Source organism: Haliaeetus leucocephalus, unplaced genomic scaffold (assembly GCF_000737465.1).
Source record: "Haliaeetus leucocephalus isolate CR32 unplaced genomic scaffold, Haliaeetus_leucocephalus-4.0 Scaffold181, whole genome shotgun sequence".
NCBI lineage: Eukaryota > Metazoa > Chordata > Aves > Accipitriformes > Accipitridae > Haliaeetus > Haliaeetus leucocephalus.
Genome location: NW_010972617.1, coordinates 201192 through 223513, shown reverse-complemented (window position 1 = coordinate 223513; position 22322 = coordinate 201192). Strand labels below are relative to the sequence as shown.

At 41.0% G+C, this 22322-nt stretch overlaps 1 protein-coding gene across 10 annotated transcripts in view; it reads left to right on the top strand.

Moving 5' to 3' along the window:
• JADE1 (jade family PHD finger 1) overlaps positions 1-22322 on the top strand; it is a 48592-nt gene that overhangs the window by 1418 nt on the left and 24852 nt on the right. For 4 of the 10 annotated variants that reach the window (XM_010564489.1, XM_010564486.1, XM_010564490.1 and 1 more), the window contains exons 2-3: positions 9027-9104; positions 19980-20062. In XM_010564489.1, the coding sequence (XP_010562791.1) occupies positions 9053-9104; positions 19980-20062 (135 nt within the window). In that variant the 5' untranslated portion in view covers positions 9027-9052. The other 6 variants (XM_010564484.1, XM_010564483.1, XM_010564488.1 and 3 more) reach the window with 5 other exon arrangements.

The following is a 22322-nucleotide window of genomic DNA, read 5'->3' as shown; positions in this document are numbered from 1 at the left end:
GGGGCAGCGGCCGGCAGGTGCACGGCGGCCCCGCAGCGCCCTTACCCCCGCCCCGGGTCGGGGAGTTGAAGTGCGAGAGCGGGGCGCCGGCAGGAGCGGAGGACACGGCGGGGGGGGGGGGGGGGGAGGTGTAAACTTGGGCAAGGCGCGGCGAGACCCCCTCCCGCGGCTCGGCGGGTGCCTCGGGGCAGGACGTTGCTCTGCCGGCCTCCCGGGGCGGCTGCGGCGCGCCGGGGTGAATCGGCGTGGCCGTGCCGGAGTTTGTTGACGAGGGAACGGAACGTCACCGGCGGTGTCGAAACGCGAACGTAACGTAACAGAACAACAAGCGCGGGGGAGCGGCGGCGAACGCCTGAAGTTGCTCGGGCGGCAGTCAGGGTAGCTCCGCGATTTCGCTCTTCCCCCGGGGCCTGGCAAGCGAGACGGGTCTGGGCTGCGGCGTGCCGGAGAACCGCGTTCTGTCTGTGTAGCGGTCCGTCCTCGGCCTCCCGCAGAAGGCGAGTGCGGCTCTAGCGATTATTCCACTTGCTGAAATTAGACAAAGCCGCCCTGATGCTGCTGCTGCTACCCTGCCCGTCACTGGGCTCGGGTAGTCGCCTGCTCGGAGGATGGTTTTTATTATTACTATTTTTTTTTTTTTTTTTTGCTTTTCCCTTCCCGTTCGCGCCCGCCAGTTCATTGCCGATAGGCGGTGGGGTGTTCATTATTTTGGGGAGGGTGGAGGCAAAGGGTGTTTGTTTGTTTGCACCGCCTGCTGGTTGGTTTCCTGTGACAAGAGGTGATACACAGTTTCCAGAACTGTCTGGGAGTGGGAGGAGAGACAGACACAGAAAATGAGCTCAAGTCTCCTCCGTGCTGCTGCTGCCGCTCAATCCGCCAAACCGCCGTCCCGTCCCGTGTCGTCCCCCGCCCTCCCCCTCCACCCCCGGTCTCAGCGTGGAGCTGGGGGCGCGTGGGGAAGGTGCTTTGGCCGTTTTCGGCAGTGACAGGGGTTCGGGGCTTCGGGAGCGGAGCCGGGGGCACCAAGTTTGATTTGCAGCCGGGTCCGAGCGGATTGGTGCGGCCGGCGGCGGGGAGGAGCGGGAGAGGGAGCCGGGAGGAGGAGGAGGAGGTGGTGGGGGCGAGCCGGGCCGTTTCAAACGGAAAGCGGCGGCCGTGCCGCTGCCCAGGAAGGTGCCACCCCCGCGGGGGAGGTGTAGCCCGGCCGCAGCCGGGCAGGGAGGCGGCTCCGTCTCCTCTCCCCGCCGCTCTCCGGGTCTCGGCGGCGCCGGGAGCCCTCGGCGCGGGCGTTAACGGCCGGCGGGCGCGTGTGGGCAGCCGCCGCCCGGCCGGGAGCTGAGGCGGGATCGCTGCGGGAGGAGGAGGAGGAGGAGGGGGGAGAGCCGCCCCGGAGCCGGCGAGTGTGAGGCGCCGCTTTTGAATTTACTCTTCAAGCCCCGGCTCCCGCCCTCTTGGAAAGGCGGCCCTGAGCTGGCGGCCGTTGGCTCGGCGGGTGGCGGCCGCTCGTTAGGATCAGTAGAAGCGGCGCTCACCTGTGAGACGATTTCAAAAAGCCCCGCTTCCCGGGCGGAGTGCGTGCCTCTGACTAACTTCTCCCTCGGTCTCCTTATTTTCCTTCAGCTGACAGCTTTATTCCAAGAAAGTTTATTAGATTTCACCCGTAGGTGAAGTCCGTGGGCTCTTGAGACCTGTCAGTCGGTCCAGTAAGAACTGGCCATGTGTGACATGTAAACGACTGGTTTGTGCGGCTGCATGCAAGCGTTAAAAATAGATTGCCTCTCCTTGGATAGCTGTTAGGTAGTATTAGAAATTGCGATAGCATTTAGCGACACATCTTAGTTGACGTTTTAATGTTAAAGCGGGAAGATGCTTTTATGCTAGCCCCATTTTTTCTTTTTAGAGAAAGATTTAGCTGTGATTGGGAATAATTTTTTTTTTTTAGCAGGCGCTGTCTTTTAAGTAAGTCAAAAGCTGCCCGCTCTTACAAACCTAAAACCTTCATAAAAGTTATGCCAAAATATGCTTGTTATGATTCTATTTCTAGAGGTTTCTCACACTCAGTGGGATATTGTTGAAACAGCAAGGGTTGTACGTTTTAGTGGCAGGATTTTCCCTCTGGCTTCAGATACCACTCGCTCCCTGCTTTTGAGCTATGTTTAATACATATGTTTAAAATAAAATAATAATAATAAACTCCCCTTTCTCCTTACAGCTGTAGATTTCCCTTCCAGCTTCTCTGGTTTCATTCCCAATTCACAGAATAGAGTAAAAAAAACTTCCAGTCTTTCCTCAAATGTTTTCTCCATGTGGTTAGTACTACTGCTTCGTGCTCCTGTTTTCAGCTGGAGCTGACCAAGCTGTCAGCTTTTTCTAGATGGAAGAGATGAATTACAGTGGGTGCAGGGTGGGTTGAATTAATTCATGGAGCCCAATTTATCATTGCTCAAGATTTTGGGCAGTCAGTTTCACCAGCACAGTTTGGGAATAATTTGCTGCCACTGCCCAGATTGTAAGGTAACGTTATGAGCTGACTTGCACAGGTGCATAAATGAACATGTGGATTGCTGAGAAGTGTTGGGCTGATACATCCAAATTGTGCTTCTGCCTTTCCTTGTGAAATTTTGAATAGGTGCGCTGAAGGCAGTAGAAATACTCCTTGTGGAGAACAGTCTTGGCCTTGGAACACACTTTTTTGTTTGTGAGACTTGGAGGATTTTTTTCTGAAAATTTAAGGTCTGTGGCTTTTTTTGTAGTGTGGACTGTGCTACATAATACTGTAGTATTTAATTTAAGAATTCTTCTTGTATCTTCGTGACTATAAAATGTAGCTGTTGAAGCTTTCATAGGTGATAAAGAAGAATTATAAAGTTTTAGATGGATGGATTTTAATAGTATAACTTCATTCTGATGTAGTTCCTTTTTTTTTTTTGTTTTTGTCTGGGCGCAGAAGGAAGAAACCATTTTTTTTTTCTTGCTATGTCAGGTGTCAGTTGGTGAAGACCGGGTTGGTGTCATAACAAGGTATTTAAAAAGAGTACAGTAGTAGAAGCCAAATGTCTTCATCTACTATCCATTTCGTTAAGAGTATGTCACACTTCACTTCCATTTGTACAATAAGTGTTTTGAAGCGATTTCTCGTGTACTAGAGATAATTAGGTCCTGGTTTCATTGCAGTTACTGGGCTGCTTTCAGGAGAAGCCAGTTTTTCGGTTTGTCTTCAGGGTGTACATCTGTCATAATTCTGCTTTCTTCCCATTCTGTCTCTGCAGCTGTTCAGTGCAGTTTATTATAGTGACATCCGTTAACACGGTTACAGTTAATTGTCTGTCAGAGTTTGAATTATGCACTCTTTTACCCAGAGGTTTATACAGCCCTTAAAAACACTTTAGTAAGAGTTGTGCTATGTAAAACCTTTGACTTGAGGATGTAGGTTTTTTCACGTATAATTTTAAAAAATTTGGTTCTGTTTAGCTATTTGCATAACAAAGACTGACACACTTTACATCTTTCTCTTTGATCATCTCTCTACTTGGGGTCAAACTGAGTGAAAAAGTATACTGTGTTCTTAACTGCGCAGTAGTAGCGTAGAAAGTTCTGTGGCGTGTTGCACGTGGATGTACGTGTGTGCACACTGCCACGCCGGGGTAATGTCTGGATTTCTGCTCTGAGGAAGCTAGGAGAAAGGATTTGAATTTTTTTTTTTCACTAGTATCTGTGCAACTCATGGGACTTCAGTGTGGGAGGAAAGAAGTAAAAGGAAAGATTTTAGCGTTGCTGTCCAGTGTGGTTTTTGGGTTTTGTTGGTTGTTTTAAATTAATCTCTTGCAGAGCTAAGAATGCAGGAGCACGATAATGCATACTGGTAAAAATAGTGAGTTTGCTGTACTGCGTCATGTTGCTTATTCTAACCTATTGCACTGCATGTGCCAGCGAATACTGGGAAGTAGACAGAAATGTCTGTATTCCTAACTGTATCTAGCTATTTGTGTAGACTTTGATGTTTGTTGCTCACCTCTACAAGGATATGTAAATCCAAATGTTATTTTGTGGCCTGACATTGATTATATTGGATTATCATCTAGCCATTTCATTTGCATAGCATTTTACAAGTATTTTGAAAAATGCTTAGTGCTCTTTTCAAAATACAGTAGCCAGAAGAAGTGTTTCGGGCATTGTAATCTTGCCTTTAAAAACCATCTGAGCAATTGTACCATGTAAGTCCGGAGGTGCGTTTGTACGTTTGAAGTTTGTACCTTATCAACAGGTAAAACCCAGAGCTTAGCTTTCAGAGCTAGTGTGATGAAAAAGGATGGAAAAGCCACTGGTGACGTGTCTCTGTAAAGCACAGTGCCTTCAGCCTCTGGAGCAGCACAGCAGAGCGCGTTGCAGCCTGTGCCAGCCTCACCAGTACTGCCCTGGTATGATGGGTAGCTCATCTGAGGGTGCTTGGTGACTAAAAAGTCATGGCCTCTGCCCCATCTTTGCCATTGCGGTGGTGTGATTGCAGGAAGTGCTCTTAGATACTTTGTCAACCCTTGGAAATTGGGTAACATTGCCAGCAGAGTTATGGCGGTTTCTATAAAGCTGTGTTTGCTTGAAGGCTGGCATTTGCCTGAGTCCACTTTAACCCCTCCCAATAAATGGGTAAATGTTATAATGGAGTTCTTGGGAGAAATAACTATCAGTGTGCTGTGTGTTGGTCTGTCTGATTTCTGAAAGGGTGATTTTAACATGAAGTAACAATCATCTTTCAAGGAAAGGAAAGTGAAACAATGTACAAAGGTCGCTGGGTTATTCGGAATTTACATGTGTCACTGAAAACTCAGGGAATGTTTGGCTTGGTGATACAGCAGCCTTTCTTACATGCGAGCTGCTGGACTCTGTTGTAGCTTTTCAAGTGTTGGGCTTACTGTGCAGGTGAACGGTATATGGGCAAATGCCCTTTTGGGGCTTGTGTAAGAATTTGGGAAAAACAGCTGTAGAAATGTTTGTGATAGAAGATACAGGCTTCAAAGGCACTGCTTCGTTGGCTGCTTCCTTGCTTCAGAGAAGCATTCATTTTGCAAAGGGGTTTGGGAAGTTGTTCTGTGGCATGTGTGGGTGCAGTGAATATTTTGTGGAAACTTCTGGACTAAACAGCAATTATGTGGTTGCGTGCAGTTGTTGGGAATTGAACTCAGTAACCTGGGTGGTCTCTTCCTGTCCTGCAAGTGTTGCAGGCTGAGCGCGTAGTTTTTACTTATTATTGGTATGAATCTTAAATCTTAGCTTAAATATTTCACCCTTTTTATGCTTACATGTGAATTCTCTTTTGCTTACAGGCATAGTGATCATAGCCAATTTGTACCATTAAACTAGCTGTGGTACAATCAGTCTTGATGAACCTGCCTCTACTTCTGAGCCATTGGAATTGACAGACTTACTTCAGTTTCAGAATGTTTTAATAAGATCGGAGTTGGATCAGATGCATTTATATGCACCTGAGTATATTAAGTGTATGTCAAAATACAGTCAAGTGAAAAATGCCAACATTTTCATGATTGTGAAGAGTGAGAATTTGAAAGAAAAGTAGTATTGCTGGCATTCAAATCTCAGATTAGGAAAGGAAAGAGAATGAAATAAGTAATTTTACTGAAAAGTTTGATAGTTTTTTCCATCCTGCCTTTTTCACTGTAAAAGTACCTCCTTATTTTTAGTTAGATGTCCCATGAAGAATGAGTTACTACAGTTGTTTTGTTGGTTTGGTGGTTTGTTTTTTTTTTTTCTTTCCTTGAGGATTAGAAAAGCATTACTTGAATTCACAGTACTCTCTAAACTTGCTGGGAAAATGTGTATGTCTGAGGTTGAACAGGGGAAGCCTGCACCTTCAATCTGCACCTTAACCATCACTATCCATAATCCATGTTTATTTTTAATGCAGTTCTTGCATCACCTGATAGAAACTGGTAAGTCTTTGAGACAGAGGTACTGTGATGCCCTTAAGAGCAGCAGCATTTCAATCTGTGTGGTTGTAATTCTTATTAGCTGTTCCAGTGTTCTCCCTAGAACGTGTGTTCTGAACTGTGGATATGAACATCTGGTGGGAACAGTTTAAAATAATTTTAGAAGTTGAAAAAAAGCTGTTCTATTACTTCTAATGACAGAAATTCTAGGGAGTTAATTTTACGTGGTTTGAGACTTGCTCTAAGAAGCCAAATGCTGCTTTTCCATCTGTGATTTAGCTCCCTGTAAACTCAGGATAGGTTCAAAGATGGGAAAATGAGATCTCTGGATTTTAACTCTTTTTTTCACATGCATCTATAAAGGGATCTCACAGAAGCGTCATCAAATGGGGTATTTCTTTTCATGATACTTTTGATAACACAAGCTTTTCAATGTGGCCAACTTCAGAAACCTGACTAGAGTGGACAAGGAAATTAGCTGCCTTATCTAATACTCTGTGCTCCTGGACAGTGGCTGCTGTTCTGGCTTCTCTTATCTCCTGAAGAACTGCGGAGAGTGCTTGAATTGGGAGGTGCGAGTACCACCCTCTCCTTTAAACAACAACAAAGATGTTTAGTTTGTTTTTTAAAGACGTGGTAGGAAGGAGAAGCTTCTGGGTCTTTCCTTATTTTGTGAATTTGCAGAAAGTATGGCTAGGAGAAGATGAACTCAATATACACTTATCCAAAAAGATGTGGAGGAGCAGAATTTCAGATTTTATTGTTCATTGCAGGCTCATGAGTGTGTCTCAGTGCATATGCGCTGTGTTATTTTGCTTTACAGCACATAGTACTTTTCAGACTATGTGGGAGCGAATCAAGAAGTTGAGGAGTTTGACCAGGAATATGCAAGTTACATCTCTCAGATAATTAATTTTTCTGTATTTTCTTACATATCCTCTTTAACTTTGTTTATGGGAGATATTTCCATTCTAAGTGAGTATTTTCTTGTACATTACTATTGTTAATATTTCTTTCAATTACAGGAAAAGTATGCAAGCTATTAGAAAAAGTACCTTCCAGAATAGATATTTATCCCCCTGGTCTTGGCCTTGTAGCAGCTAATTGATTTTTCAGTTCTGTCTTACCCGGTTTTGGATCTGAATGTTGGCTTTCTGTCTTTATCGAGTGACCGTATCAGAACTTGGCTCTGGATCTACTACATTTATACCAGATCTGTATTCAGATGATTTTGATGGGCCAGGCTGGTCTGTGTATTGATTCATTGGCAGCATTTCCATCTGCTGTACACACAAAGTTCTGGTCTGCTTCAAAGCAATTCTTTTGGAGCGAATTCTTCTAGCACCGTAAGAGGTTGTCATTTATGATTCTTTATTCTCTGGCATGAGACATTACATGTGAACCTTCACTCTGTGAAATGGTGACAAAAGATCTTGGTGAAGTGAACCATTCAGTTTCTCTTTACCTTTAGTGAGCAAAGTTTTCAAAGACAGCCATACTAAGTCCCACTCTGGAAAGTCATTCAGTGGGAAGGAGGCTTCCCCCCACCTCTGTTTGCATGTACAATATGAAAAAGGAGGCAATCTTGCGATGCTCGGCCTATTACAAGTATATTAAGCTCACTGGAAGTGTAAAATACAGTCTCCGGTTCAGTTGCTTGTGATTTGTTAGTGATGGTAAAATTAATTTCCTCCAAAAAAAAAAAAAAGCTTATTTCTTTTATATGAATCACTTCTGGGAGGGAAGATATTTTTGTGCTTTTTTGGAAATAGTGTCAGGCTTTGGTTAGGCTTTTTGGGTTTCCTTATTTTGGGAATTAGTCTTATAAAAGTTGAAAACATTATTGAGTTTACTACAACGAGACGTGTTCTCAGTGAACAAAGTTGAAGTAGTTAGCTCCATACTGAAGGGTCAGTGAAAAGAGTTTTGTTGAAAGGTTTCTTGGAAATCTCAACTCCCGTGAAAATGAGGAGGTTAGATTTTCTGCACCTACCTAGAAGGAAAAAAAGTATTTTGGCATCTGATTTCCAAGTCTGCGCCCCAGAGGTATGTATGAGGGCTTTGCTGCTAGGAGAACACCCAGACCTTGTTGATACCAGGATTGATATGTGGTAAGCAAAGACTCAGGGGATTTGATGTGCATCTAGAGTCCTTGTCAGTTTAACTTACAGTGGATATGCCTTTCTGCACTTGTCTTGTCATGTTTTTTCTGCTCTTCAACTTACACTTTTTAATAGCTTTTTACACGTAAATGCTGACTAGCTATTTACAGCTTCCTTAATTTTTCTGAATTTGATTTCATTCCACAGAGAATACATGCAAAAATACCAATGCTTTGTGAATAGCAGTTAAAAAGATACGGAACTTTTTGCCTTTACATCACCAGTCCATGTGCAGTTGAACTCAGTAGAAGTCTGGCAGTTTGCAGGAGCTTCTGTGTAATCAATTGGTGGTCTGATTCCTGAAAGACAGTTAGTGTTAGGCATGGTGCTGGAAATGTGCCTGCAGGAGGAAGCAACACTCTTACCTTAGAGGGTGGTGCTTTCCAGTGCATAGATGATGCATGTTTAATATTTAGTTAATCTGGGAAAACTTGGCTTGCTGCTGCTGCTGTTTCTTTTTTTTTTATATGTAAGTGGATGACTTTAGTCTTTGATTTCATAAATCTGGCACTTTAAACAGGAATAAAATGGTGCCAAAACATACTAGCCAAAGTAAATATTTACACAAGCAGTAAAAATGTTATTGTATTGCAAATCTAGTGTCAGAATGGGCAGGGGAAGCTAAGTATGTTGACTGCAGATATTTAGTGATTTTAAGACCTCTCAGAACAAAATACACTTTTGTTTTGGGGTGAAAGTATTGGTGGGGTTGTCATTGGTGCTCTCCAGTTTTGTTCACCTACTTGTATGATGACTGTCTAATTAAGCATCCTCCTTGAGATACTCACTGTTCATATTTCAGATGCTGTTTAAAGTTGTTTGTTTTCCTTCGTGTGCTGTAAATCCTCGAATGCCATCAGAAACACAATTTGATGACTGTGTGTTATTATCTTGGGTTAAGTGCTGTCTCATTGCTTTGCAGGCTGCCTGCTGTTTCCCGTGGAGATCATGAAACGACGTCGGCTTCCTAGCAGCAGTGAGGATTCTGACGACAATGGCAGTAAGTGCTCCTTTGTTGTAGAGTGCAGTAGGTTATGAGTTTGAAAACACATTTTAATGCAGTGCTTTATGTGACAGAGGCATTTTGCATATTGGTTGAACTGGTAGAAATGTGTATTATTAAGGATCTAGTTTTGAACTCAAGTCATTCTGAGCACAGGTGGGCAGTAGATTTAGGATCCCTCCACTGTATTGATTATACAGTGTTAGTTAGTAAGATAAAACAAGAGAAAAAGTCGGTTGTCCTCTTGAAAATCTTTGCAAGCAGTATAATTTATCATTACAAGGACAGAACTTTCACGGAGACATCTGCTAACGTTATCCACAGCTTAGTATTTAACAGAAGTTTGTATTAGGATTTTAAATTTGCTTCAGTGTTCTCATACTTTCTCATGCAATGGAAAGGTATATTGCTTCAAACTGAAGTAGGAAAGATTGATGGTGCATAAAAGTTGTTCTTGAAGATTATCTTATTTGAGGAATAACTTTCAAGAATTCGAGTTCAGTAGATCAGTTATTTGGATACAGAATGTATTTATTTTTTTTAACTGTTTCTATGCTGACATAACTAACACTGAGCCCTGTATGGTATATTTATCTGTTGTGTTTGGATTTGAGGGATTGATAATCTTTCATTTAAGCAGGAAAAAAAAAAAAAAAGAGGAAGGGGGATAAAATGGCAGTTTGGGAAGTGTGCCAAGGTATTTTATTTGCCCAAACAAGCAAGTTGATTGTACTTGACAATAGTGCAGCTTAGCCAGTTGTCCGAGAGATTTTCCTGGTTTTAATTTGATCTGTCTGGGTGCACATCTTCAAATCTGAAGTCTTTGTGAGACTTCAGTCTGAAATGTAACAGAAAATGGTCAGGGAAGTTTTCCAGGTGCTTTTGAAAGCTTTATTCTGAGAACCCTGTGCTGCACTGTGGCCCTGCATAGGTGACTACTTCACCTGCATGTGTTTTTAGGTGTAGCTGTGCTGCATGGGAGTCTGCTCAGGTATGGCCAAATCTGCGCCTTAAAACAACCTTAGGCAAATTATTGCTGAAATGAAGGAGTGGTAGAAGGATTGGAGGAGGTGAGAACTAGCAAGCTGATTAGGAGTTAGTCCAAATAAGGTTTGAGCAAAATCTTACTAAAGAGGTATGGGATTTGGTTTGTTTTTGGAGAGCTACCTGCAGTTGGGGGATTTTGGAAGAAAAAAATCGTGAATCAGACCTGGTTTTTCTTGGTTAGAAGTTTACTTGGGGTTATAAAAATTTAAGTCGATGTATCTCCTCAAACGTGACGTGTACTTCCCCAAAACAAAGATGTGTTTTTACTTGTAAAATAGAGAAGTAGCAGCAAATGTGATTTCTTTCACTAGAATTTTGCTTTACCCTTTTTTCATTCCTTAGCAGCTTTATATAATAGTGTTTCTTTTTGATAATAGTGTTTATTTTCACTCTCCTATCTGGTGGTTCTTTTTTTTTTTTTTTTTACTCTGATCCCTTCATGTGCCTTGTGTTACAGGCTTTACCGAATAAAATATGAGGCAGATAATCTTGGAATTGAAGTTCTGAAATAGATACAATTGACTGATCTGTTGCTGATTATAATGCTTGTTTGTAATGTCATTTGATACATAACTATCTGGAATAGAGCTGTCGACTTACTGAATTATGTTTTCCCCCAAAAATGTATTTTCATCTGTTCCATAGATCAAGATCTAAGGAAATGAGTTAGGAAAAAAACCCCAAACTCTTGTCCTTTTAAGATCTCTCTATTTTAAAGTCTAATGAATATGAATAACTATTTGTTGAATAATTTACATGGCAAAAGGCAGTGAAATTTGTAAAGTATTTTCAAGTATTGTTTGAAAGACATACCACTTCCCTTTCATTACACTTTTTTTTTCTTGACTTGATTATGTTTTTTGCCCCTTGTGAAGTTACTGGGCAAATTCAGGTACAGGTTCCTGCATATTCATGCTGTTGTTATACACGTGTTCAAAAAGATCAAGGGTTAGTAATCAGAAACTGAGATAGCATTTAAGGAATGGTCAGTATCTCCAAGGCTTTTTGTCATTCACTCACCCCTGAGAACAATGTCTGGTGCTCAGGCCCTTTCTCTCCACCTGTCCTGTTACAGGAGATATCAGTACTTCTTTGCAACTGTGTTTGAATGTCAAGGGTCTCCCCGTACAGGTTTCACCTTCATTTAATCTTTTCTTGTCTTTAGTAGAATTGCTGATTACTCTTACTATTAATTTCTGTATTATCACTTTGTCAGTAGTATCTCCGAATCACTGTACTGATACTAGTGTTAGAAGGGTAAGCAAATTTTGTTGCCTAAAAAAAAAAAAAAAAGGTAAAAATTTCTTTGAATTTCTGGGCTTCGTGTTGAAGGCTTTAAGTTTTTCGCTAGCTATTTTTCCTTCTCAGAGTTTCCAGAGGCAGAAAACAATTAAATAGACTATTCTGAGCACTTCAAACAGCTGTCTTCTAATTGAAAAGTTGAAATTTTAATCAACACTTAGTTGGAATCCTATTGCCAAACATCTGCTTCCCTTCAGTCAGTGGCACCTCTTGACCCTCCAGTGCACTTCGTGCATTCCCATCATACTGAACTCAATAGCCCTTCAGCTTAGAGCTCAGCACTGCTTTCCCTCATCTCACAAGGTGAGGATTGGGCCTCCAACTGTTGGGTTTCTTCAGTTCTGAGGTTGTCATACGGTGCCTTAGTAGACTGTGTGATCAGGCATCTCAGATTCATCATGAGTGTCACTGGATAAATGTTGTTGGAGTAACCTGAATGATGAAGCTTGTCTGGGGTAGACTCCAGCGTGTAGACTAGTGCCACCTGGAAAATATTTTGGTGTGAAGAAATACACATTTTATTTTATTGAACTCAGGAACCTGCATATTAATAAGGTAATTATAATGATGCTACTAATAATGGAATTTATCTAAAAAAATATATGAACATACAAAGATTGTTTTCCATTAGATCACTGAACTGAATCAGTTTCCTTGGTAGTCACAAGGTGATAGAAAAACAAACCTCATACCCCAAGCACTGAAAATGTATTATACTGAAGATACAAGCATATCTGTAGCTCTCCAGAGGAAGAGAAAGGTGCCTCTTCTTTTGTGAGATGAAAGAAGGGAGAATCGTTTTCACTTAGGGGTGAAAGATGGAACAGAATAACGCATAACAATGTAGCTGCAGTCCTAGAGAACATACATGTATTTACTGACTTATGTAAGGTATTTAGTGTGGGTGGTTATGTATTATTTGCAGTATTTTAAAGCCTTGCAGCGTGAAGACAGAACCTTTGCTTTTCTCATCACTTCTGTTTTGCCCTCTGACTTGATTCTTTCCCAAAAGCTAAGTGCAGACTTCAGGCCCCCAAAAGTGTTTATGTCCTTCAACCTAACTACTGAAAATTGTTAAGCTGTGTCCCCTTAAAATCAGAGTTCTAAATCCTCATTTAGACATGGGGCCAAGACAGCGTATTTGAAGCACTGAGCAAGAGGTGTCAGTGGAAGTTGTGCACAGCAGTTCTGCAGTTAGTCCCTGGATATCTGAATGTGTTCTCAGAGATTTCATTTTCTGAAATTATAGGTCACTTTTGAACATTCTATCCGTGAAATATAATTGAATGAAAAATGGCTGCAGGCATAGTTCCGGATTTTGAACTTTTGTCTAAATACAGAGGAATGGTATTGGGAGAGGCTTGGGGAAGGGTTTAAGATTATTGGCACCTGAAAGTAATCCTTTTTTTGTTATCTGGCAGCTTGTTAGTTTCTGTCCCTTTCCGGATAATGTATTACAGCAGCTATAATAGGTATTAATATTAGCCAGGCCCATCCTAAAAGCCTTGTGATGTATATGCCATCTTCTTCAAAACCTGTGTTAAGTAAATTAGTAAAGTTTACTTCAAACTCATCTATGGCCTTGTTATCTGCATGGCTGGCTAGGACTTTGATAGTTTTTAAGCAATTTTTGTTACATTGTATTTTAGCTTGCTCCTCCATTGCAAAAACTCCTTCTCTTTATGATTCCAGGTCTTACTCTAATTAAATGTTAAATACTGAAGCCATTTCATTTTTCCTGCTCAGTGTTTGACCTTACTTTTTAGCCTCCTTGGTCTGTAAATCTGCAAAGGTGGTTTGTGCTGCATATTCCACGTGCTTTGTTTCCTGGTGAGATAAAGTTGTGCAGTGGAGTAGTTTCCATTTATAGCTTCAGGGCATTCCTTTTGCACAAATTGCTTGGACATGTGGGCAGATTGTGTTTGAGGCAAGATCTGAAGCTCAGACAGTTGTATTGTAGGGAGCTTGGGTGAAATCCAGGTCCTCCTTGATGTCAAAGAGAGTTTGGTCACTGTTTTCCATGAGCAAGGAATTCAGAGCATGATCTTCTTCACTTTACTTGCTCCCATGATGCCTCTTCATTTATTCTTGGAGGGGTTATCAATTCATCATAATCCTACATGCAGAGTGTCTGAGAGAAGAACTGAAGACACTTGCAGATGAAAAACACTTCTAAGATTTACAAGGTTTTGCATCAGTTCCGAGAAATGAAAGATTTAATACTTATGGATAATGGAATATAGTTCTGTAATTTAGATGGACCCTTATTCTATCTTTGCTAAACAAATGTTATTTTAAAGTTAAACATATTTTGCCAATATCCATCGCTCTGACTGAATGACGGGGATCTTAGATTTAGAAAGGGCTTTTCATCCCAGTGGATTCCTGTTATGTTTGAGGTGGATCCCAGAGTGCCTTCACAAAGATTGCCGAGTATATAACCTTAGGTGTGTACGTCATTTACCACAGAATTGCAGCCGCCGCTGGCCTGAAATGTGGCAATTACTTAGCAGCGCGCGTAATACTGTGCAGCATTTTATGAAAAGGAAGTGAAGAATATTTTTCGGTTTTCAGTTGAACTGGCTGGTAGGTGAGGGATGGTGATTAAACAACAGAATGTAATGTAGTTACAGTGCTAGAATTTGGGCAAAGCAGCAAGTTTAGTGGTAACTACTATGCTTTTGAAAAAGGGTTGTGGCATTTGGAGTGATGACAGATGGTCAGAAGTAGCATCTTACCTGAAGGTTAGGCTCACTGGGGCAGGGTGACTTTTGGTGAAGTTGTTACGCTTTTGAGCACTCTTCCAGAGTGATTTGAAAGACTTACCAGGGCTGATAGGATATCGCATCTGAGGAAGGGGACATCCCATAATCATCACTGTTGTTTTTGGAGAGGCACGTTTTTCTTTACAAGACTGCTAATACTGAGTACACCTAACTCCACTGGAGCTTTAAGGCCTGACAGCATCATGTTACCAACCTCTGAATGCTAGTTTGGGAGGTGCTTAAATTGACTTTGATAACCTGTATTAAACTTGTGCTAAAGCTTTGTATGCTGTTATGGTAAAACATTGGCTACAGTGGGAGGCCTCGGAGCTAGGGAGCTAGAGTGGCTCTTGAGTCTTGTGATTAAAAAGTAAGATGGAGTCTAGGAATTCCTCACTGTTAGAATGAGTGACATGTGCCTATGCATGGCTATGTGTGTGTTCTTTGAGATTATAAAACTCAAATGTATGCTGCTGAGCAAAGGGATGATAGGAGGGAACTTGTATTGAGCTGCTGTGGCAGGGAGCTGCAAAGACTGTTCATTATGTGTGTCAGATACTGAGCAATTGTGCAACGTTGTAAAGCGCTGCAGAGATCATATGGATCCATGCATTGTTCAGCAGCTGCAGTTGGGTAGTTGTCAAATGACACTAAATTTTTAGTAAGATCGGTGTTGACGAGATAAAAGGCTGTTGCTTTTTCTGTTTTGATCTTGAACGAGATTATTGTATAATAATACACTATTATATAAAGATAAGGAAGATAGATGGGCGAATCCTCCAGCAACAGAAACACAAGAAGGGGAATTTGGCAGTGTGAAATGATGCTGTAGGTTGTGTTTGCATACATGCTGCTTTCTCTGTGATAAGGCTTGGAGAGTTCTGCACAGACAGCTCTTTCTGTACCTAACATAATGGAAAACTGCCCTTAGAATAGTCTGCTTCTGTTTTCTCTGTGCTGGAATTTGGTTCTAGACATGGAGTTATGTCTAAGTGACACGAAGCCTTACTGTAAAGGGTTGTGGGCCAGGCACTAAATGGGGAGACTGAACATCTATGTTTTCTCTTCAGGCTGCAGATCTTTCTGACAGAGTGTTGGCAGCAGCACCTAGTTGGTCTCAGAGTGAGTTCAGGAACAGTATAGGCATCTGGAAATGCCAGTGTTAAGCAGAAGTGACAGCTAGACATACATCCACGTCAGGGATGTTTTGCTCTGTTGTGCTGCCTGGTGTAGTGGTGTAGCGGGAGTGTGTTTACGGTGGGAGAAATGCTTTCAGACGCCTGGTGATCTGAGGCTTTGAAGTGTTCAGAGGCTGTAGCAGCAGGTAGTTCTCCAGGGACACAGCTGGGTGCCTTGCAGGTGGCCTTACAACAGCCTTGTGCATGATACATAATAGCTGAGCCTTTTCTGCTCATGCTGAGTAGTATATTAGTTGTGGGGTGAAATTTCCTGAGGGCTTGAATTGCTTTATTGGTCCTGACGAATTTTCTGTTTTGTTGGGCTTTTTTGGAATCAAAACATATTCTTGACAGATCATTTAATAAATTGATACAGTTAAAATTGATTATGTTTTTCCTTTTGAGAAGTGTGTGTTCTTCACAAATACAGAAAAAGAATTCACACTCCTTGATTGCTTTCTTTTATGATCAGGAGGTGTATGTGTTATATACACCCTGTAGCGGTATTATAAAACCACTATATTTACAGTGTAAGGTGTATATAATAGCCTAGGGGAACAGAAAGTTTTCCTGCTCAAGTCTTAGAAGTCACCTTTCCAGCACCAGTAGTGTGCTAGAGCTTTGTCTCTCTTGCTGTGAATTACACCTCGTTAGTGGTTTGGGATTTCTTCTTGCTTTTTGTCTCTAAGTGGATAAATGCAAAGGGAAAACTGAGACATGTAGTAAGAGTACGATCCTCCTCCCATTGTTCTCAGTGGTGAAAACCTTTTAAAAGACATGAACACCTAGGCAACCTGAAAGGATCCTAACTATAAAAGAATCAGAATGGTCTTGGTGTATCTCCTGGAGTGATGATGCTAGCTGGCTAGGCTACTATGTTCATCCTTAACTTGCACAATCATGTAGCAGGATAGGCACTTAATAATACACCTTTTATCTCTGATATCAAATGATGATAGTGATGCATGTTTTGAATGTGTTTGTTTAGCTTCATCCTTTGGAGTTGTGTATTCTTCATATTCACTGTTATTCACATGGCTTTTGGTAGTGTGGGCTCTCTTAACATCTCATTAATTTTCCATCTGCTGTAGAACTCATTTCTCCCATGAGGTATATAATATTATCTTACAAAAGTTCTACATCTTCCAAATCCCAGTGATGCAGACTTCCCTTGTGTTTTTTTATTTTACCAAAACTGGGTTTAACTTTGTCTTGATCTTTAGTTATTTTTCTAGTCTTGGTGATCCTAATCCAGTTTGTGACTAAGGCTAGTATTTGGAAAACTGTTGATGAACAATAGTCATTTTGGATACTTAACGCAAGAGCATAATTTTGTTGAAAAGTGTCTGGAATCTTTCTAAAATAACTTAGGTTCATGTGCTTCAATAACACAGAAGAGCTGTTTTGAATCCTGTGTTTGTTTTGACTACAGTAGATTGTTCCTTCTCTATAATCCAGGAATGGTTCTTACTTCGTCTATTTAGACGTAAAAATCAAGATCATTAATCACTGAAGTAGCTGTAATTACCTGTGAACTTTTTCCTTCAGTGAGATCCCTCTTCTGGATTAAGTATGAAAATATGGAAAGAATGCTTAAAAGACAAATAACATCCTTTATTTTCCTCTTGCACTTTTATTGGTATACTCAGAGTGGGTGGATTGCTTATTAATGAAAGCAGATTTGGGTAGTACAGTGACCTGGTCTTGGCACTGTTGAAGGCAGTGATATTTTGCCATTAACTTTAATGGAAGTAGAGTTGAAGCTCTTATTTGAGATTTCAAAAGTCGTTAAATTTAATACTGTTATGGGCTGGATATTTTACTATCATTTGGCTGGCTCCTTCAGTTTTTGCACTTCTGTGTCTAAGTGGTGGTGGTTGTTTGAATCTGTGAATGCATGCCTTATAGTTGGGTTTTGTTTATTCAATGAGTAAATGTTTTCCCTATTGAAGTGAAGCCCTTGCCAAAGGTCATCTGTTAGCTACAGTTACAGATCTTAGTGGGTAGTAAAATCTCAGTCCCATGAGAAATTCTTCCACCTTTTTCTTCTAGTATTATGTACAGTCAGTTTACGCTGCTCAAAAAAATAGAACAGTCTCTTCAGTAACTTACTAATAACATGGTGTGTTTTCACTGTGTATTCACTAATTTTATGTGCAAGGAAACAGCTATTGCAGAACTATGTAAGAAACTATTTTTTCCCTTATTCATTGTAGGAAGTTAGTTGGCATGGAAAAAATACTCATCATAATATATCCTGAGGAAGGCTGGCTGCGTTTGAGTTGTCCCTTATGCATGGAAATTTTACTTAGTGTGCTTTCGTATAGTAAACATAATTTAAAATGAAGATCTGTAGTTTTGGTGCTAAGAGTTGACCTTTCATGTTGCATGGAGTAGTTAATTAATCCAGTGGCCTAACCCTTGTGTACATGGACTGTGTCTAAAGTAGAAGTACACATTTAAGACTGTTTTGATGTGTAGCATCTGTAGGTGACACAGTAAAGAAATGGAGATGGAAGATATGGTAGGGATTATTGTATTTCTCACCCTTGTAGCTTCTCTGTGGCATGAGAGAGACCTGGAAATCGCATCTGCATCTTTTAATACCTACATTAAAAAAAAAAAAAAAAAAAAGGGGCGGCCATATGCTTGCTTGCTTGTCTTCAGTTTATGGTAAGTTGTCATCAGAGCTGAATTAAAAGCACACGGGTAAAGATCCAGAAGTGCATCATACTGCTACTGCTCTAATTTTGCCAGATGCGTGAATTACTTGGGAAGAACTGCATTAAAACCTCCAGACTCACCAGCTCTACACCCACGGAATCAAACACCGCTTCGCCAATACAGCTTGTTGTTCTTACTTCCTTATCTTGTATTCAGGCTCCCTCCCCCAGGTCCAACAGTGTACAAAACACTCATACCCACAAATGAATTAGAGATTTCGAAGTGTCTGACTAGCTCGTGCAGTGGTCCAACTAGCTGAATACCTCAGTGGCAGATAGTTGGTCAGATATTAATGTCTTGCTGATGGAAAATATCAGAACCCACGAGAAGGGAATACTAATCTGTGTAGGTATGTGTGTGGTCTATGTATTCTAGTGAGGCTGTTGATTAAAGAAATCACATCTCTCTGAATGTTAAAATGTTAGTATTGTTATATTGCAGGAAAAATCTGTTTCTCTGTTCTGAATTTTAGCTATATCTGACACTTTTTGAGTGATTTCACTTACTCCCCTCTGACTTTTTTAGGTTGAGTTTGGGTATGGGCTGATAGGATCCTCAGAAGGAGTTTATACTGCTGCTTTTGTTTTTTTTCTCTAGTCTTCAAGAGAACATTTAAATAGAGTGGTAGCTAAATGATCTTCGAGTCTGGCTTTCCACACAGATTAGTAAATGGCAGTTAGTCACTTCCCCCCCCCCCCCCCCCTTTTTTTCCGTTCAGAGAAATAGAAAAATACAATTGTAAAATAGGGTGGCTTAGGAAGAGTGCCCGTGACTTTTTAAAAACCTTTCAAATCACCAGCTTTTATACTGAAACACTAACATTTGCTTAAAATAATCTTTTCTGTGTTCTTACCTCAGAATATAAGATTTCTAGCTGTTTGCTGCGTACCTTGCTTCAATTTTGACAATTAATGCCCAGAGTTGTAAAATCTGTGTTCATCTGTCAGAGTTCAACATGTAGGTCCTAGCTTCCCTATCATATAGGCCTTACTACAAGTCCTTCATCTCTGCAACCCATAAGGACTTATTGGCTTTTTTTTCATTACCGCTGTGTAGTTGGCAGTGGAAAATACCTGCTGTACCTGTAAGTCTTACTGAATTAAAATTCGTTGATTTGCACAGGTATAATATACTGTGGTGTCAAAGCAGTACCTTGTCAATGGAGTGTAGATTCTTTCTCTTTTTCCTTTTCTCCTGTTAAAATATTTCTGAAAGCTGACAGAGACTCTGTCAAAAGGTTTCAAGGCAAAAAGGTGTAATTTGTTTGGAATGTAATGAATAATTATGCAGACAAAAATTGTACAACTACACTGAGAGATTTTCTCAGGAGAAGAAACTACAACTTGTTTTGTGGGCTCTACACTGCGTGCATGACAGTGTGTGTCATTTTGAAAAGGCTTGCTCTGGTAAAAATTGGGTAACCGATACAGATATTTAGGACATCAATACATTAGCTTCAAAGAGTACATCTCAGGTGATCCGCGGGCCTCCTGTTCAGTTATTAATTTGCAGAAAGTGGTTTATTGATGCTCAGGGGGAAGGATGTTATGAGGTAGCTTTCTTCAGATGCTGAGTGAAGGCTGTTAAGTGCAGTGCAGCCAATACATGCATGTATCAGTAGAAAATTATAAACAAAACCAGAATAGCTATCACAGAAGTTTATGACTGAGTAACTTTTATTTTCTGGCTCATTTTGAAAGAGTCTTTTGGAGGTTTGTCATAGGAGCCTGTCTCTGGCTTGACTTAACTTATACAGTCCAGCTGAACTCAGTTGGCCACCTTGGGTGTGCAGAGAGAGTAAAGGCTTTTATTGATAGATGGCAGCGTGTCTCCAAATGATCATTTCTGTATCCTAGGTCTGTCCACCTGGTCCCAGCATTCCAGATCTCGACATCGGAGGACTTCATGTTCCAGACATGAAGATCGAAAACCTTCTGAGGTATTTCTGGAATTTGATTTGCATTTTGTTACATCTATCAAATATAAAGCTGTATACATGTTCTGGTAATGGATCCATTTCTTCAGATTTACATTTTCTTTTCTTTTTGCTACATTTTAGCTGGCACCTGCCCTTCACCCCCCCTTCTTACCAGGAGATTAGGGAGTTCAGCTGTTGGCACTGCCAGCACCAGTTTCGATCTGTGAATTTTGTTAGTCTGACACCCATTCAACGTAGCTGCTGAGTCTTTCTTGTAGTATTTTAGGCATGAGGGTTTATTTGTAGCTTGATTTGTTAACAGTGAAAATTTACATTAGGTGCATTTATTTCATAGTTTGTATTGGGTCTTGGTATGTGATCTTTGTTAAAGTGCTTGTCAAACTAGAAATCTGCTTCCTGACAGGTCTGTCTTGTGTAGTGCTTTGAGGAAATTTATCAAGGGAGATAGAAATCTTTGAACTTTCCAGGATGGATCAATTGTTAGTAACACATAAATGCGATCCAGTTCTTTGGAAATACTCCTGCTGAATCTCGCCTGTCTTCAGGCAAATACTACACTGCGGACTTTGTAGAGGTTGCAAAGAAAGCGTTAGCTTTGGGAGATGGAATTTCTTCATTTAACATATTTGCCCAATACATGTGTTTCTGATGCATTAGTGAGTGATTGATGTTGAGAAAAAACTTGCTTTATTAATCTCCCCAATGACAGTATACCCAAGTCCCAGAGAAGAGTTTTCACAAGAAGAATCCCATTCATTGTTCAGTGTGAACTACATCTAGTACTGGTGGTTTCCAGCCTTTTTTGATTGTCGGCTGTTAAAGACTTTTTTTTTTTTTTTTTTTTTTTTTTGTGAATGTGGAGACCCCTGCTGAATTTATTCTTGCTGGTGATAGGCTTGATTTCCTTAGTTACCTTTTGTACCTCCTTTGGAAGTAGCCCTTTAGTTTTGAGAATAACCTCATGAAAGGGTATCAAGAAATAATCCAAGATAATTACGAATCTTGTTGTTTTTTATGTGCTTCTGTGTTTTCCTCTCCCTTTCCTTGCATTTGTTGTCAGAATCTTTGCAATTTTGTGCTGTTCTCTCTTGTTTTCTCAGCCTGGATGGACTTCTCATATACTTTCTTTTAGCTTTGTTCCACAGTCTTTTACCCCTCTCACTCCCTCCCTCCATTTGCGTTGTTTCTGCTCACCACAGCACACTATGCTGATGATAAGTGTGCTGGCAGAAAAGTGACACTTGCTGAACTCCCCGGGTGAAATCCTGGTCTCACTGAAGTTGGTGGCAAAATTCCCATTGACTTCAGCGTGGCCAGGGTTTCACCCTTTAGCTTTGAAGTGTTCAGTGCTTCTGAGAGCCAGCACTTATGTAAGCTCTGCTTTGCTCCAGGCAGTCTGATTGAATCAGAAATTAGAGCAGAAAGAATGGTGTCACAGGGCCACTGGCCTGGGAAGGAGTTTCTTGGCTGTCAGGTGCTGCATTAGCTTTGCTTCTGAGGGATTTCTGCGACAAATTTATCTGAGAGCCTGAGTTACTTTGGCTCTCACGTTGAGCAAGTTTTGCGTCCCATTTTATATTTTTAGTCTTCTTTTCATTTGATGTTTGATTGCCTTAATTCAAATCACTTAGAAGTGCAGAATCCCCTGGCCAGCTGCGCTTGTTTGTTTTGTGAGCCAGTTTACTTTGTGGCTTATTTTTCATTTCTTGATTGGAGCCTCACAGGACTTGTAATTGGATTGTTTAAAACATTCCATTACATTTCATTACTTGCATTCACCCTTTCCTTCATATGGTAATATTATTCATTATTTTTTAATGTTGGCAGTTTTTCTGAACATGTCAAGACAAGTGTTAAGAAAAATGTCATGATTTTATGCTATTTTTGTCACAAAACCAGAGTGGAAACAGAAACATACTGAGACAGAAGTGTGGTAGTATGTATGTGTGTTGGGAAGGAGGAGAGGTTTCAAGACGTGCAGTGTGGTAAGGCAAATCATGCTTTGAAATATTCTCAGAAGTATAATTAACCATCAGGTTCACTGTTTGCCTAAAATACTTCCCCAAAATCGTAGGGAATCTATTGAGATTTCAGGTGTGTGAGTAGTGTATGACAGAAATTGCTGTCCTGGGGAGGCCTGCCTAATTAGCACTCTGTATAGACCTGGTTCTTCCTCAGCCATATGCAACAGTTGGTGGGAGCTCATGTAAAACAGTGTGGTTTGGGACTGGGAGGTTGTGTCACTTCCCCACCCCCCCCC